The 18955-nt window shown below is 40.4% G+C and overlaps 1 protein-coding gene across 11 annotated transcripts in view; it reads left to right on the top strand.

The window, feature by feature from the left end:
• Set2 (SET domain containing 2) overlaps nucleotides 1-18955 on the top strand; it is a 106499-nt gene that overhangs the window by 37245 nt on the left and 50299 nt on the right. For all 11 annotated transcript variants that reach the window (XM_019061393.2, XM_019061391.2, XM_019061392.2 and 8 more), the window contains one exon: nucleotides 12284-12381. In XM_019061393.2, the coding sequence (XP_018916938.2) occupies nucleotides 12284-12381 (98 nt within the window). The remainder of the gene's footprint in view (nucleotides 1-12283; nucleotides 12382-18955) is intronic.

Raw genomic sequence — 18955 nt, 5'->3', positions numbered from 1 at the left:
CAAGTTCGCCCGAAATTTTTCCCGCGCGCTACAGCGTTGCCAAGTTGAAAACGGGCAAATTCCGTAAGTGGCATTAAAATTGAGCTATGAAGTTGCGGTTTTAACGAAAATTCTCTAAAAATTGCGCACTTTTAGGAAATGACCATGTTTTTGATGTCGCATTAATTTTAACATGCATTGTTGCCAATTTTTCGATTTTTAAATTCGACAAATTTTACAAATCCGCGAATACCCAAAAAAGCTGTCTTCAAATTTGAATGAAAAGTTGTTTAGTCGATAGTTCGTTTGATTCCGCATCCATCGATATATTATAGCTTGCTGGGAAACTTTTGGTTCGCGAGATATCATCATTTTTGTAAACAGCCTTATGGAGCGACGACGCTTTTTGAGTCCGCGCAGATAGAAATTTTAGCCTCCAAAAACACCGGGTAGCATTAATTCCATGCTTTCCTGCATAATTTTTTGCGCTGAATCCGAATTTGACCATTTTATAAAAAAATTGTCACCAAGATGTTGCCAAAGGACCCCGCACACCTCTTATGGGAAGCTGCACCACGACGGATTGCCTTCTGACTTATGTCATTCGATTCTCCTCAAGATGCTGATCAAAAGTTATATGTGCGCCAACTTTCTACGATGCACCGTTTTCGCAAAAAGCCTAGGTTAAGATTCAATTATTCGGCGATAAAAAGCCAGAAAGATTCCTCATTTCAGTACTCGAGTGAACAAATCAGGGGAACTCCCGCACTGAGCGGTAGTCTTATCTCGGATTCCGCTCGCCGTTTTGCTCGACCATCCAAATTAGATTCTTGAGGAGCATAAGAACAGGAAAGTCTGAACGTCTTCCGGGCGAGTGCGGGAGGGAGATAGCCTCTGAGTCGGCAGGTACAGAAAAGAAGACGGACACGCGCTACGCTTTTTCCTTATTTACATTCGGCCTGTCCTTAAATGCTGTGTTCTTTTTTATTCATAGTCGCCGAATAATTGAATCTTCACTTAGGCTTTTTGCGAAAACGGTGCATCGTAGAAAGTTGGCGCACCTATAACTTTTGATCAGCATCTTGAGGAGAATCAAATGACATAAGTCAGAAGGCACTCCGTTGTAGTGCAGCTTCCCATTAGAGGTGTGCGGGGTCCTTTTGCAAAAATGGCTTAAAATAGGCCTTTTTGGCGGATTATGGCCAGTGACTTGCCAGGAGTTGATCAGACGACAAAATTGGTTATTTCCACAATGAAAACTCGTTAAACTTTCTACTAGCTGAGTCAAATTCTTTCTGCTCACGGCAAAATTAAACGCGCGACAAGCAGCAAACTGAAAAAAAGACACCAAAATTGGCGCTTTTTGCGGTTTTTGTCCTAAGTTTCTTGTTTTCTAATTAAGAGAATGTTTCTTGACTAAACTAATGAACAACATGAGCAGAATTTAATATAAATGAACAGTAAAATAAAATTGAACATATTCCGGTGTTGCCAAGCTTAAACAAAATACTCAAATTTTTGCCGGTTTTTCGATTTTTTTCCTATATTCTTTGTTCACTTCTTATTTTTAAATTATTTAAATGTATCTCTCGTGCAAAATATTACACTTTTGTAGAATATTTTAATGTCAACTTAGATTTATACTAATTACTAGCGTATTTAGTTCAGAGAGGAAAAATTCATAAAATAGTGAGTTTTATCGAATCGTGCCAATAAACAACATTTTTAAACAATCATGGAAAACTTTCTGCTAAAAAGTAATGAATTAAATGTACTCCTCAGACTGACTTCATTAAAACAAAACAAGACGCATTGCAATATTGCCAAAATTACGTACAATCATCGAATTTTGGCGGTATTTGACCATTATTATACATCGTCCTATATTCAGTATACAATTTTATTTTATAATTCTGAGAAAATGGAGTTTAAAAGAAAAAAGTAACAATACCAAAGTGAAGAAGACACCCAGGAAAGGGCAATAAGGGGCTTAAAAAGGAACAAATGCGCTCCAAATTACTGAGGACCTGTGAGAGGACAAGGAACTATGGCGGTTAGGCGTCGCGGGGTGCGAGAGACCCCTGTTAAAGCGGCTCTTATCTTTATATGTAACAATACAATAGTTTGTCGTTACACTCTGTGTAATTCAGATTTTCCTAAGAAATGTTCATTTAGTCGGAAAACAAGAAACTTAGGAAAAAACCCGCAAAAAGCGCCAACTTTGATGCCTTTTTTCAGTTTGCTGCTTGTCGCGCGTTTAATTTTGCCGTGAGCAGAAAGAATTTGACGGAGCTAGTAGAAAGTTTAACGAGTTTTAACTGTGGAAATAACCAATTTTGTCGTCTGATCAACTCCTGGCAAGTCACCGGCCATAATCCGCCAAAAAGGCCTATTTTAAGCTATTTTTGCGAAATTTGGCAACATCTTGGTGACAATTTTTTTATGAAATGGTCAAATTCGGATTCAGCGCAAATAATATACAGGAAACCATGGAATTAATGCTACCCGGTGTTTTTGGAGGCTAAAATTTCTATCTGCGCGGACTCAAAAAGCGTCGTCGCTCCATAAAGCTGCTTACAAAAATGATGATATCTCGCGAATCAAAAGTTTCCCAGCAAGCTATAATATATCGATGGATGCGGAATCAAACGAACTATCGATTAAACAACTTTTCATTCAAATTTGAAGACAGCTTTTTTGGGTATTCGCGGATTTGTAAAATTTGTCGAATTTAAAAATCGAAAAATTGGCAACAATGCATGTTAAAATTAATGCGACATCAAAAACATGGTCATTTCCTAAAAGTGCGCAATTTTTAGAGAATTTTCGTTAAAACCGCAACTTCATAGCTCAATTTTAATGCCACTTACGGAATTTGCCCGTTTTCAACTTGGCAACGCTGTAGCGCGCGGGAAAAATTTCGGGTGAACTTGCCAATGCCGGAAAAAGGCGTGTCTTGTGATAGGGAACAACATATCCAACTCCGGGCAAAATCCAAGTGTAGGGCAAAATCGCAGATTTTGAATAACCCTCTTTGTGTTGTTCCCAAGCTGCCTCCTATCCAAATGGGTGCCTACCCCCCACATTGTGGCTTACCCTTGGTGATCAGGCCAACAAATCTGCCTTTGACGTCAATTTACGCCTGCGCATGGTGGCGCAACCCTTCGTCCCATGCTGTACGCCTGCCAAGTACAAATACAAGTAGTCTGCAGCAGTTTAAAACATGACATCAACTTTCCTGCCAATTTTGCCATGCAAGGTTTTTCTTTCTTTTCCTTTTATAAACAAAATAATTCAATCAGATTAATTGACAAGGTGGAATGGGGGAAGCAGATCCCCCACCCAACGGCCTCAGATCCTAATCCAATAAAATTAGGAGTTAGAGTCTAATGGAAAGAAAGATATGGGCTAAGGAAAGAAAAAAGGCTATAAGGAAAAGGGTGCTAGCATCTAATATCAGTACTGGTACTCCTTTGCTATGAGTGGGGGGGGGGGGGCAATAAAGGAAGGAAAAAAGGCAGAAAGAAACTAGCAGAGAAATGAAATGAAAAATGAAAGAGGAACTGAAATTTAAAGTGAAGGTCAGGAAATTCAAACGATCGAATGAGAAAGAAAAAGAGCTAAAGAAAAATTATGAAAGGGGTCTATAGAAAGGTCAGAACAGGTCTGGAAAGGACACCTCCCCTGACGTCTCTGATGAGGCACAGGGGTAACTCCCACACCGGTTGAATTTCTAAGTTCAGAGTCCCCTTGTGCCCCATCAGAAAAGTCTCTGTGGACAACGGGACCCTCAAATTCGGATTTCTTGGGGTTGGTTATTTATTCATACCCACTTTTTCCAAATGTCCACATCAGTATAACGAACTTGAATATTTTGAAAGGGGGCTCTGTCCCCCACCTTCAGGGGTTGGTATTTGGGACACGGATGGGGCGATTTTGGATTACTTGGTGTCAATTTAAGTTAAACATTTTCGTACTCTCTAATTCTGATGAAATAATTTCAAAGAAGTGTGTGAAAAAACGGCCAAAAATGCCTCAAGGCATTTTCGAATTTTGATCACTTGGGGTGATACAGTAGCTTCCGAGACACCCAAAACCGGTCGCTGTTTTGCTTAGGAGCGCCGGGTTGCGACGTTGCCATTTTTTAAAGTGGAAACCTTTAAAAATTCATATCTCCGCCGCATCTCAACCGATTTCAATGAACTTTTTTTTAAAATGTTCCTCTTAAATAGAGCTTTCTAGTGATGTATAGTTTCATGGGGTTTACTTGACTTTAAGTGGCACTTACGCGGTTTTAGCAGTTTTTGATAGACACAAAAATTTAGTTTTTATTTTGCCACGATCGTGGAATCGACAGAATCTAAACAAAAACCAAACTAAATGAAAGTTCAGATTCTCACCTTTCTAACGAGCACAAGATCATCCCGGGGAAACGTTTAGTTCCTGAGATATGACCGCTCAAAGTTGGTCACATGCGCTTTTGCGCAATGTGAATGCGTGTTATCACTAAGTCATTCGCGAACTAGGGGTCCCTTACGTTCAATTCACGTTGAAATAATTACACAGAGCAGTAAGGTGTACAACACGAGCCGTATTTTCACCTTCGGCTGCCGATGTGCGACGTTGCCATTTTTTGAAGTGAAAACTCTTAAAGATGCATAACTCCGCTGCATTTCAACCGATTTCAATGAACTTTTTTTTAAAATGTTCCTCTTAAATAGAGCTATCTAATGGCATTTAGGTTTCTGGATTTTATTTACCTTAGGGAGGCACTTAGGTCGTTTATATGGTTCTTTGCAGAGATTTTTCATACAAAAAATAGTGTTAATTGCTATTTTTTTTTCTTTTCTTTCAGGAGGGGGTCTGTATTTCCCCCGATTTTTTTTTCACATTCAGACTAGATCGGAAGATCACCATCGCTTAAAGTGTAATGTAAAAATCTTGGTAAATTAGCAACACAATCTTCTCCTGTACAATGAGAGCGTCGCTTTCAATATTTGTACACGTAAGAATAGTGATTAAAAGAATCCCTTTTTTTGAAAGTTCTTTCTTTTAAATTTTGCCATTTTAAACCCTCCCACAATCCGCCGAGAAAAAAAAAATATAAATAGCAACACTATTTTTTGTATTAAAAATCTCTGCAAAGAACCATATAAACGACCTAAGTGCCTCCCTAAGGTAAATAAAATCCAGAAACCTAAATGCCATTAGATAGCTCTATTTAAGAGGAACATTTTAAAAAAAAGTTCATTGAAATCGGTTGAAATGCAGCGGAGTTATGCATCTTTAAGAGTTTTCACTTCAAAAAATGGCAACGTCACACATCGGCAGCCGAAGGTGAAAATACGGCTCGTGTTGTACACCTTACTGCTCTGTGTAATTATTTCAACGTGAATTGAACGTAAGGGGCCCCTAGTTCGCGAATGACTTTGTGATAACACGCATTCACATTGCGCAAAAGCGCATGTGACCAACTTTGAGCGGTCATATCTCAGGAACTAAACGTTTCCCCGGGATGATCTTGTGCTCGTTAGAAAGGTGAGAATCTGAACTTTCATTTAGATTGGTTTTTGTTTAGATTCTGTCGATTCCACGATCGTGGCAAAATAAAAACTAAATTTTTGTGTCTATCAAAAACTGCTAAAACCGCGTAAGTGCCACTTAAAGTCAAGTAAACCCCAAGAAACTATACATCACTAGAAAGCTCTATTTAAGAGGAACATTTTAAAAAAAAGTTCATTGAAATCGGTTGAGATGCGGCGGAGATATGAATTTTTAAAGGTTTCCACTTTAAAAAATGGCAACGTCGCAACCCGGCGCTCCTAAGCAAAACGGCGACCGGTTTTGGGTGTCTCGGAAGCTTCTGTATCTCCCCAAGTGATCAAAATTCGAAAATGCCTTGAGGCATTTTTGGCCGTTTTTTCACACACCTCTTTTGACTTAAACCCTGACTTTTGAAGTACGGACCCCCCTTTTACCTCCCAAGGGGCGCCATAGGGGGGGGGGGGGGTAGGCTCTGGGACCATGAAATTCGGATTCCTGGGGATCGGCCGCCTTTTTTACAGGGTTGCCACGGTCAGGGAATTCAGGGAAAACCTGGAAAAGTCAGGGGAAAAAAAGTGCTCTGGAAAACCTGGAAAAGTCAGGGAATTTGACCAAAAACAGCTGAAAGTCAGGGATAAATTGACAGTTTTCACGAGTTGCTTAAAATCTTTCTTTTTTCGGTTTTGAACGCCATCTAAATTGCGATGAAGTGGCATATCTCGCGATGCATTCAAGAGTTAAACTATGCAACCGTATTTTGTCCCCAATGCAACAAGCAACGCAAATTGGAATGCCCAGTTTTTGTGTGTATTTTTGAAATTTCAACTACTACCGATGACTAACCACTAACCGTTTAATTTTCTTCTTTATAGTAATTCGAGTGTCTAGGATTATTGCATACGCAAAGCATCAAAGTTCTTGAAAAAATAAACCATTTGAAGCTCACTTTAAAAATAGGTGTTTGAAAAATCCTGGGAAGGGAGGGATAAATAGAGAAACAAACACCAGGGAAGACCCTTTTCTTTAGAGTGTTTCTTCAAAAGAACAATCGTTCAAAAGTTTTCGTCTCTAAAACAATTATTGGGTTGCTCAAGAAAGTCAAAAGCATCAAAATTAAAAGAAAAAGTCAACAACCCTTTTTGTATTTCCAAATGTTCTACAATTAATTTCTGACTCCTTAGCTTAAGCGCGTTTCAAATGAGACGCTATATTAGTGCAATGGTAGCTAGCAAGGTGTAAATTTGGCTGTGCAATCATGGCGCGCGTTCTCAAAGGTTAGGGAATTTCTCCATTTTTCGTCAGGGAAAACCTGGAAAAGTCAGGGGAAATCATTTCCAAATTTTTGTGGCAACCTTGTTTTTAATTTAAGGCATTTTAAGGGGTATTCCACGATGGAGCAGCGGAAAACATTTTGTATGTTTTGGGTTATTCAGGCCAACCTGATGATGACATTCTTGTAGGAAAAGTCTGTCACGCAATTTGTTCCGAGTAAGCCCTCTTTTTCCCGTATTTATCCTGGACTGAACGAGAATTTGTACTAAATTTCCGGATAAAAAAGGGTTTTTGAATTTTACACTATAACGGTCACAGTACGTTTTAAACACTTTTGATGCGGTCAACATACCACCCGCGATTTTTTTGCGGAAGTTTCAACTAGAAGGCCTACTTTTTGAAGAACAACAAACCGCGAAATCTGTAGTTGGGCCGTTCTTGAGAAAATGCGATTTTTCGCTTTTTTTGCTGGAATTTCGGGTCAAAGCGCTGAAATAGTCTAGTTAGGCTGTTTTTGTGGCTTGTAAATGCATATTCTAAATATTTCTAGTCAATCAAGTGTCAGTAGATGGCTATTTGTGCATATTGCCCAAAATTCATATCCTTAAATCCATGACTTTCGGGTTTTTTGGGGGGTTAGTCAAGGAGAAATCCGAAAAAAAGAGGTTTAACCTGGAAAAAATTGCGTAACAAACTTTTCCTATGTAAACGTCGTCAGGAGGTCCTCTTGAACAAACAAATGTTTACCAAGGTTCGATTCCGAAACCCCCCCCCCCCATTGCCTAAATTTCAAAATGGCGGCCATATTAAGGCCTCTAGGGTTTCGATTTTTTTAAAATACGTATACAGTGTCAAATGAGGTGTCAATTCCTATGTAATTTTGGTCGTAGATTTCAGATATGAAGTCATTAAAGTCCCCCAGTCAAAGGGGGTACCCCAAATCCTAGATGGCGGCCAAATTTGAAAGGCAGGAGGGTGAATTTTTGAAATGTTTACGTGACATCCCTAGTAAAAGTGAATCAGCCTGGCGTCAGGCTGTGTTTCATAAACTACCCTGAGTCAGAATGATGTCAGCCCGAATTAGTCTAACTCAGGGTAGTTAATGAAACATAGCCTGAGGTCAGGCTGATTCACTTTTACTAGGGACGTCACGTAAACATTTCAAAAATTCACCCTCCTGCCTTTCAAATTTGGCCGCCATCTTGGCATTTGGAGCAGTCCCTTTGACTGGAGGGCATTTATGACTTCACAAATGAAATCTCCGACCAAAGTTACATAAGAAATGATACCTCACTTGCCTTATCATGCAAACATTTAAAAAATTCAACCTCTTGTCTTTCAAAATTGGCTGCCATCTTGGATTTGGGGTACCCCCTTTGACTGGGGGACTTTTTTGACTTCATATCTGAAATCTACGACCAAAATTATATTGGGATTGACACCTCACATGACACTGTATGCGTATTTTAAAAAAATCGAAATCCCAGAGGCCTTATTTTGGCCGCCATTTTGAAATTTAGCAATGGGGGGGGGGGTGTTCCGGAATCGAACCGTGGTAAACATTTGGTATGTTGTTCAAGAGGACCTACTGACGACGTTTACATGGGAAAAGTTTGTTAAGCAATTTTTTCTGGGTTAAACCTCTTTTTTTCGGATTTCTCCTTGACTAACCCCCCAAAAAACCTGAAAGTCGTGGATATAAGGATATGAATTTTGGGCAATATGCACGGAAAGCCATCTACTGACACTTGATTGACTGGAAATATTTAGAATATGCATTTACAAGCCACAAAAACAGCCTAACTAGACTTTTTCAGCGCTTTGACCCGAAATTCCAGCAAAAAAAGCGAAAAATCGCATTTTCTCAAAAACGGCCCAACTACAAATTTCGCGGTTTGTTGCTCCTCAATAAGTAGGCCTTCTAGTTGACATTTCCGCCAAAAATTGCGGGTGGTACGTTAGGGTGCGGCTTATAGAGGAAATTAAAAATGATGAATTTTAAAATTGACAAGGCACCCCGCCAAAACGTTCCTACTAGTGTAAAAACAAACGTTGTAGAACAGTTTTGCATTTGGTCAACATTTAGAGGTCCCGACGGGCCTTTAAAGTTGCCAAATTTGGCTAATTTTCGCATTTTTTCGTCAATTTTGGCAAATTTTCTCAGGCCTTACTGAGAGTTCTAATCGGTCAATTTATTCATAAATAGGCAGTACATAACCTAAAATATACCCCATCCTCCACCTTAAGCCCCCCAGCCCCCCAACCCCCCTCCCTCACCGATCCACTATAAATACACCCTTTATAAACTACGCTATTTTGGTAGTGACCAGAGATCTTAAGTAACCCTGGTCAACACGGGTTCAAATGTGATTGTACTAGGGTAGTTTTTAGCGCTGAGTCCGAAAATGACCTCCGTTATGCTGGGTCAGGTCGATTTTCCCCGGAAAAATCAGGATTTTCCTTAAAAATCGAGCTTTTCCGGTGAAAAATCAATTTTCCGGAAAATCTGTGCATGATGGAGGAAAGATAAGGTCATTTTCGGATTAATACCAGTCCGATTGATTTACGTCGGAAAGGAGGGAAAATATTTTTTCTCAGGCGACAGGTGGAGTTGACTCCACTAAATTATTGCCACTGCAGCCGAAAATGACCCTCGTTTCCTTTCAGAACCTTTGGAAAATCCAGATTCCGAAAAGAGGGGATGTTTTTAAACGTTTTTGAGTTAAAAAGGTGCATTTTTCCCCTAAAAATCGATTTTTAAAAAAAATTGACAGATTTTGGAAGAAAATGAGGGTCATTTTCGGCTGCAGTGGCAATAATTTAGTGGAGTCAACTCCACCTGTCGCCTGAGAAAAAATATTTTCCCTCCTTTCCGACGTAAATCAATCGGACTGGTATTACATGCGTTACATGGGCGGAAAGGGGCACTTGTCCGGAAAAACCTCGATATTTGGAACAGAACGGAAACTTCAATGGGCATGCAATATATGGATTCCCATGTAATTTTAGCTGCTGAATCCGAAAATGACCTTATCTTTCCTCCATCATGCACAGATTTTCCGGAAAATTGATTTTTCACCGGAAAAGCTCGATTTTTAAGGAAAATCCTGATTTTTCCGGGGAAAATCGACCTGACCCAGCATAACGGAGGTCATTTTCGGACTCAGCGCTAAAAACTACCCTAGTACAATCACATTTGAACCCGTGTTGACCAGGGTTACTTAAGATCTCTGGTCACTACCAAAATAGCGTAGTTTATAAAGGGTGTATTTATAGTGGATCGGTGAGGGAGGGGGGTTGGGGGGCTGGGGGGCTTAAGGTGGAGGATGGGGTATATTTTAGGTTATGTACTGCCTATTTATGAATAAATTGACCGATTAGAACTCTCAGTAAGGCCTGAGAAAATTTGCCAAAATTGACGAAAAAATGCGAAAATTAGCCAAATTTGGCAACTTTAAAGGCCCGTCGGGACCTCTAAATGTTGACCAAATGCAAAACTGTTCTACAACGTTTGTTTTTACACTAGTAGGAACGTTTTGGCGGGGTGCCTTGTCAATTTTAAAATTCATCATTTTTAATTTCCTCTATAAGCCGCACCCTAGTGGTACGTTGACCGCATTAAAAGTGTTTAAAACTTACTGTGCGGCTGCACTAAGAGAAAAAGGGATAAGGAAGTTTTTTGTTGGAAATTTAATTTCTAACGACTTTGGTCGTCTGCATTTTAGTCGTTTTTGCTATTATTGCCATGTTATCATCAAAAAAGTGAATTTCCCGCAAATTTTGACTTCAATGTCAATCCAGCAGCCTGATGGTTGAAATTTTGTGTTTGTCGAGTAGACATAAATGAAATGGGTTAAGTAGGAAGCGTGATTGGTTGGCTGTGTCTTATTGCTGCTTTATCGGGTGAAATGGATGACAAACTGTCAGAAACTTAGGAGGTGCCTTTAGTTTGTCATTCATTCCATCCAACGAAGCAGCAATAAGAATAGCCGACCGACCAAGCTTCGCCATTTAACCTATGTCATCTATGTCCACCCGGCAAACACAAAATATCAACGACCAGGCTGCTGGAGGTCCAAACGTTAAGACTACAAACATCCACAGAACCACAAAACACATCTAAATAACCACATATCACACCCCCAAGCCCCAACAGTTTACGAATTTATAACCTTAAACAAATCTCTCAGGAAATCTCATGTGCTCCTCATGCCGGGGATCAGAGTGGGTTCCTGCTGACGTCACGGCAAAACTCCGGTGGGCGAGGAGTGGCTGTGCAGCAGAGCAGGTGGGGGAATTTGCGCAAGGACTGACCTAGTCCCGTTAGGCCATGCATGCGGACCTGGGTTCAAGTCTCAGTACGGGCTACTTTTATTTTATGATTGAGTTTTATTTTCTCACACACTTTCTGCAACAGCACTTCACATGAAATCACATTTAATTCATCGGAACTTAACATTAATGTAACTTACAACCATCACCAAACACAAATTCATCAATGATCAATAACTTCTTTAATTATGATTATAGATGCTTGTTTTTTTTTGGCCATGCGTTCCCAGCTCTGCTGCAATATCTCTCAGTGTACAGTGAGGTTTTTAGCTTATCGATTAGAGATATCGATGCCTTAACAATTGGCCTACTGAAGCCTGTTTGCCTCATTGAAATTCAACTGTGACAGAAACGAAAATATCATGCCTATAGTCCATTTCACGAAACCTGAAACTTTTTATTTGGCATTAAGATCCGTAAATGGCAACATATCAGTCTCGGCCGCGATGACTGGACCACTCGCTAGACACCCTTTATTGTGCAGCGAAGAGAGGTTAGCGATCCATTTATTGTCAGGGAGGAAACAATGGGCACCCCTCTTCCCTTTTCTGAGAGCTCTAGTACCTGGACCGAAATTTTTTTGCCCTTGAAAAAATTATTAAGTGTTAAATTTAGTTATAGTGCGAAAGTATCAAAAAAGTTATTGCAGTTATAAGCATTTGCGTATGACCGCAATTTACCGCGAAATGCCGTTTATCTGCTCTATATTTAGATGATCGGATGGAATTTTTGTGCGTTTTTATCATAATTTCACGCTGGAACTAAATTTTCACTCTAAAAGGTGAATTTTTCAACAGCTAAAATATTTCGGTCCAGACCCTAGAGCTCTCAGAAGAGGGAAGATGGATGCTATTGTTTCCACCCTGACAATGGATGGGTTGCAGGCCTCTTTTCACTGCACACTGGAGGGTATCGGGTATCTTGCAGGCGGTCGGGTCATCGCACCCGAGACTGATGCGGTGCCATTTATGGATTTAAATGCTGAATAAAAAGCCTCAGGTTTCGTGAAATGGACTGTAGATTATGCTGCAGAAATGTGTTCATTACTCACCTAGGATTTAATCTGGAATAGTTTCCCGCATGGTACTTTAATGATTTTCATCATCGTTTTTTATTGGTCTATATTTTATGTTCTCATCTTCTCACCTATTTTTAGTGGACTGTTAATGGAGAGTTAAGAATTGGATTTTTCAGTCGTCGAACAATTGCAGCTGGCGAAGAGTTGACTTTTGATTACCAACTTCAAAGATATGGGTATGCTCATGTTTGTATTTTTGTATTAACTAGCTGCTCCGGGCGCCCTACGGGCGCCCTCCACAGCTAGCAATGGTGGTGCAGTAGCTTAATTGGAATCTGAGCAATTTGTTGAATCTATTTAATAATGATGAATAAAATGTCTGTAACAATACGTGTTGTTAGCAATACGCAATACTGCAGTTAATAAGTCAGGGTCAGTCAAGCCGCAGAGAATAAGATGCCAGGATATCAAGAAGCTGTGAGGCGGAGCAGCCGAGGGATTGCGAAGGAATGTGGGTGGCGAGTGACGAACGACGATGCGACCCAAACCTCTTTCTTTGAGGTTAGTGGGAGGAGAGCTATACGAAAGAAAACGGAGATAGCCGAAATAACGTGGCGGAAGGGGTGGCTGAGACCGTAGAGGGGGGGGGGGTATCTAGGGACGGGCAAGCAGGTAGCGGCCGGACGACCGCTCGAAACAGCTGAACTTTACTCGTCGATAAAAGAAAGAAAATTTGAGAAAATCAAAAAAACAATTACAGCTTGCTAATCTACAGATCAGAAGCTTTCATTTAAAAAAAACCCCATGCAAATCGGTCCGGTGGTTCTCTCAAAGTTAATGTCCCAAAATGCGGACTTTAGTCTGAATAAATGGGAGAAAATTTGAGCCCAGCTAAAGTTCACTCGTCGATAAAAGTAAGACAATTTGAGAAAATCGAAAAAACGATCACAGCCTGCAAATCTACAGATCACAGGCTTTCATTTAAAACAAAAATCATGCAAATCGGTCCGGTGGTTCTCTCAAAGTTAACGTCCAAAGATTCGGACCTCCGTTTTAATGCATCGAAGAAAATTTGAGAAAATTATGGGAAAAACTTTGAGAAAATCGAAAAAACGATCACAGCCTGCAAATCTACAGCTCAGGGGCTTTCATTTAAAGAAAAGATCACGCAAATCGGTCTGGTGGTTCTCTCAAAGTTAATGCCCCAATATTCGGAACTTTGCATATTAATATGCAGGGTGATTCAAAAGTCCCTTCCACCCCCTCTAACTTTTTACCTAATTGAGATAAAGATTTGAAACTTGGGGGATATTCCTAGGTCAAAGGGAGCTACTTTTCGGCCCCCTAAAATTTTAAAGGGGGCCCCCCTTGGGGGGGGGGCAACGGCCCCCAACTTGCAATTTTCAAATAGGAAGACCCCCTTTGTGATAGCACGTTCGAAAGAGCATAAGAAACGAAAACTTTTCGCGCAAACCCGAAGTCAATATCTCAAACCGTTTCAAAATGGCGGCCGGTTAAAGTTCAAAATGGCTGAAATTTCACACCGGTTATTTGTCGATGGATTTGCGCGAAAATCGGTATGTAGGAGTGTTTCGACACGAAAAAAACGAATTTGACGTTAGATTTTCAAAAAACCGATATTTCCAAGATGGCCGCCGGTTAAAGTCAAAATGACCAAAAATTTATTTTTTTATAAATCTAAGTTCAAATTTGTTTATCTTATGCCAAAATACTCTCAAATTCTAAGTTTTAGGCAAATCCATCAGGAAAAAACCATGGTGAAAATTTTCGGCCATTTTAAACTTTAACCGGCGGCTATTTTGGAAATTTTGGTTTTTTTGGAAATCTATCGTCAAATTTGATTTTCTCGTGTCAAAATACCCCTACATACCGATTTTCGCGCAAATCCATCGACAAATAACCGGTGTGTAATTTCGGCCATTTTGAACTTTAACCGGCCGCCATTTTTAAACGGTTTGAGATATTGACTTCGGGTTTGCGCGAAAAGTTTTCTTTTTTTATGCTCTTTCGAACGTGCTATCACAAAGGGGGTCTTCCTATTTGAAAATTGCAAGTTGCGGGCCGTTGCCCCCCCCCCCAAGGGGGGCCCCCTTAAAATTTTAGGGGGCCGAAAAGTAGCTCCCTTTGACCTAGGAATATCCCCCAAGTTTCAAATCTTTATCTCAATTAGGTAAAAAGTTAGAGGGGGTGGAAGGGACTTTTGAATCACCCTGCATATTAATATGCAAAGTTCCGAATATTGGGGCATTAACTTTGAGAGAACCACCAGACCGATTTGCGTGATCTTTTCTTTAAATGAAAGCCCCTGAGCTGTAGATTTGCAGGCTGTGATCGTTTTTTCGATTTTCTCAAAGTTTTTCCCATAATTTTCTCAAATTTTCTTCGATGCATTAAAACGGAGGTCCGAATCTTTGGACGTTAACTTTGAGAGAACCACCGGACCGATTTGCATGATTTTTGTTTTAAATGAAAGCCTGTGATCTGTAGATTTGCAGGCTGTGATCGTTTTTTCGATTTTCTCAAATTGTCTTACTTTTATCGACGAGTGAACTGTAGCTGGGCTCAAATTTTCTCCCATTTATTCAGACTAAAGTCCTTGAACTTTAACCGGCCGCCATTTTTAAACGGTTTGAGATATTGACTTCGGGTTTGCGCGGAAAAGTTTTCTTTTTTTATGCTCTTTCGAACGTGCTATCACAAAGGGGGTCTTCCTATTTGAAAATTGCAAGTTGGGGGCCGTTGCCCCCCCCCCAAGGGGGGCCCCCCTTAAAATTTTAGGGGGCCGAAAAGTAGCTCCCTTTGACCTAGGAATATCCCCCAAGTTTCAAATTTTTATCTCAATTTGGAAAAAAGTTAGAGGGGGTGGAAGGGACTTTTGGATCACCCTGTATAGGATAGACCGTGGGCCAGCAAGGGGTAACCCCCCCCCCCCCCCGGTGGGAATTTTGAAAATGGTGATTTTCTTGAAGCTCTCGACTAGTAGTAAAAGATTTCTTTGTTTACGCGAATTCTATCGTGGTGGGAGGGGGGGGGAGTAAGCCCCCCCCTAAACCCCCCTAAATTGCTCGGAATTCCGACTTTTCCGCGAATTTTCCCATTTTTCTCGGAAAGGCTTGATTTTAGGGCATAACTCCACACAACCATTCTGAAAGCTCGTAAAATTTTGGTCTGGAAAAGTTTTAAGTGACTTTCGCCATTACCCGCGGGCGCCCAAAATGGGGGGGGGGAGAAGGGGTTATCCTCCCCCTCCTCTTCCACCCCCTCCCCCAAAAAAAATAATCACGAAAAAATTTAATTAAACGCAAAAATTCCATACTCTAAAAGGCGACTTTCAGGGTGTGTCATTGTCACACTCGCACTAATTTAATTTAATAAGGGGAGGGGGGGGGCGTTGGACATCTTAGCCTCCCCAGCCAACATTAAAAAAGGGTGGGGGAGGGGTAATTTAAAAACGTCACTTGCTTAATAATAGGAGGGACGTAGAAACCTAGCTGCAGTAGGAGAACTTTAAGATTTGAAGGGATACGTAATTAAATCAGGGAACGTATAGATACTATTTTATTTTTTGGAAATTACTGAAACTGAGGGGAGCTTATTCATAATTGAAGGAAATGTACATTCTTAAGCTTATGTCAACATTTTTGAAACGTTTGGAGAATAGGCTCAAAGTGCATTGGATCGTTTGCCGAAGTATTCAATCATTCATTTGGTCACAGACAGATATTTATCAAGATAGTTCAACTCGGAAAAAAGCAAAATTATTTGAGTCTTTGCTTCTTATTGGTTTGATTTTTATTGAGTTTGCAAGGTGAAATCAACTCTCACACTGTCAGCGGAAGTAAACTGGGTAGACCCTTCTCCATGCCTTAAGTATACTTTTTCCTGTGAGAATATTGAGCGTATATCTTTTGGCTCCATTCAATTAAGAATAGATCGATAACTTGGTTCTTGTTTTTACACCTGCCTAAGGTAATTTTCAAACTACGAGGTATTTAAGTTGGGGGTCCTTTCATGAAAAAGTATCCCCTAGTCCCCCTCATAATCGCCGAATGAGCCCCTCATAATAATGTTTTTGATAGATGTATCACTGCAGTGTCTGTCTGTGACCATATGAATGATTGAATACTTCGGCAAACGATCCAATGCACTTTGAGCCTTTTCTCCAAACGTTTCAAAAATGTTGACATAAGCTTAAGAATGTACATTTCCATCAATTATGAATAAGCTCCCCTCAGTTTCAGTGATTTCCAAAAAATAAAACAGTATCTCTACGTTCCCTGATTTAATTAAGTATCCCTTCAAATCTTAAAATTTTCTATTGCAGCTAGGTTTCCCCGTCCCTCCTATTATTAAGCAAGTGACGTTTTTAAATTACCCCTCCCCCACCCTTTTTTAATGTTGGCTGGGGAGGCTAAGATGTCCAACGCCCCCCCCCTCCCCTTATTAAATTAAATTAGTGCGAGTGTGACAATGACACACCCTGAAAGTCGCCTTTTAGAGTATGGAATTTTCGCGTTTAATTAAATTTTTTCGTGATTATTTTTTTTGGGGGAGGGGGTGGAAGAGGAGGGGGAGGATAACCCCTTCTCCCCCCCCCCCTCGTTAAATTATGTTAATGTAAGCGTGTTAATGACAAGCCCTGAAAGTCGTCTTACAAAGTGGAATTTTCGCGTTTAATTAACGTTTTTCGTGATTATTTTTTGGGGGGAGGAGGAGGGAGGAGGATGTACCTCCCTCCCCCTGTCACCTCCCACAAGAAGTCTCACTGATGTTCTCTCAGAACAAACGCCACTTGTTTTCATTTCGCCGCCCATTTTTGCGCATAACGCTACTTCAAGGAAGCGGCCAATCTTGACGGTTTTATAGGGTGGGTACTACTCCCTCCATGAGGGGTTAGGCCGCCCCTCGTATGAAAAATGAATGCTCTATCATTCTTGGGATAAACAATTTTACGATATTACCAACCTTCTCCGCGTTATTGGCGAGAAATCGCGGCGAAACGGTCATTTTCGCGGAAATTTGAGATATTTTGACATTTTAAGCCCCCCCCCCCCCCCATTTTGGGCGCCCGCGGGTAATGGCGAAAGTCACTTAAAACTTTTCTAGACCAAAATTTTACGAGCTTTCAGAATGGTTGTGTGGAGTTATGCCCTAAAATCAAGCCTTTCCGAGAAAAATGGGAAAATTCGCGGAAAAGTCGGAATTCCGAGCAATTTAGGGGGGTTTAGGGGGGGGCTGACTCCCCCCCCTCCCACCACGATAGAATTCGCGTAAACAAAGAAATCTTATACTACTAGTCGAGAGCTTCAAGAAAATCACCATTTTCAAAATTCCCACCGGGGGGGGGGGGGGGGGGGGGTTACCCCTTGCTGGCCCTGTCTATAACTTGTTCAACCTACTGCTATCATTGCAAGCCAATTTCATTGTATACCAAAAGCCAGGGCATATTTTCTTCAACTGTAATTCATGGTGTACCATTTCCAATCTACCCATCCTTTCTAGCATTGTCACTTTTGAAATGCATAATTTTGGATTTTTTTGATTCAAAGCATTTACCAGATCCATCACTCAAGCGGGTATGCACTTAGCTCTCTCATTAGTTGTCAGTATTAATTGCACATTTGAGTGTTATTGAAAGGATATATCGAATCCAATTACAGTTGGCCCTCTGTTACTAGTCTACTCAGATTCTCAATAATTCAGCAAAGAAAGAAATGTGCAGTCAAAGACGAAGAAATGGATTTTTGTAAGAAATGTCATATCTTTTTCATGATAAGGGCCGATTTTAGCCCCACTTCAAAAAATCATCTGAGCCCATATTTTAAGTACCCTAGGGTAGGTGCAATCTGGGTCAAAATGTTTTTGCGACTGTGCATCTTTTTCCTGCCAAAGCAGCCTACTCAATTTTTCGGCTGAAAAATGGTTTTAATTTTATGACGAGCCCAAAACAGCTTTGCTTCATCAATTTTTTAAATAATACCTATTTTTCCGCCGCCATTTTTAAAGTATTTAGCACTTAAAAAATTAAATGAAATATTCACTTTTTCGACCCAAAAACCACCATAGTATCGACTTTTGTGCAAATCCATTGGTAAACAGCCGTGATATGGATTTCCCGTCATTTTTTCGCCGCCATTTTGAAATTTTTCGAAATTTCAAAAATCCAATGAAAGATTCGTTCATCTCGTGCCAAGATACTTCCGGACACCAAGTCTCATACAAATCCAACGATAAGCAGCTTAAATAACCACTTCCAGCTCTAAGTCGCCATTTTAACCGCCGCCATTTTGGAAAGGACTGACTTTTCTGGAAAACTAATGCCAGAGTCGTTTTTCTCGTCACAAAAAACCTCCGGATTCTGAGTTTCAGATTAAGCCGCCGATGAAAAACGGAGATGCCAAATTTCCATTATTTTGAACTTTGACCGGCTACCATTTTGTCAAAAATCAACATTTTGACCTGCGGTTTGCGTCAAATTTTTATTTTTATTATTATCTTTGGAATAAGGTCCCACAAAACGGGGGTTGCCATTTGAAAAAAAAAGTTTGCCCCTGCCCTCCTTAGGGGGAACCGCCCCATAATATTTTGGGAGGACCAAAAAGTTGCTACTTTAGACCGAGGAACATTGCCAAAGTTTCAAACTTATACATATCTCAATTAGGAAAAAAGTTACAGGGGTGGTACGTGACTTTTGGATAACCCTGTATGGTTTAATAACGTACAACATTATTCATATAAACTGCTTAACGTCCTGACCTGTTAACTAACCAGGATGTAAATTGAGGACAC

The sequence above is a fragment of the Bemisia tabaci genome, chromosome 1 (genome assembly GCF_918797505.1).
Source record: "Bemisia tabaci chromosome 1, PGI_BMITA_v3".
Lineage (NCBI taxonomy): Eukaryota > Metazoa > Arthropoda > Insecta > Hemiptera > Aleyrodidae > Bemisia > Bemisia tabaci.
The sequence above is the reverse complement of the archived record's forward strand: the minus strand, read 5'-3'. Positions and strand labels throughout refer to the sequence as shown.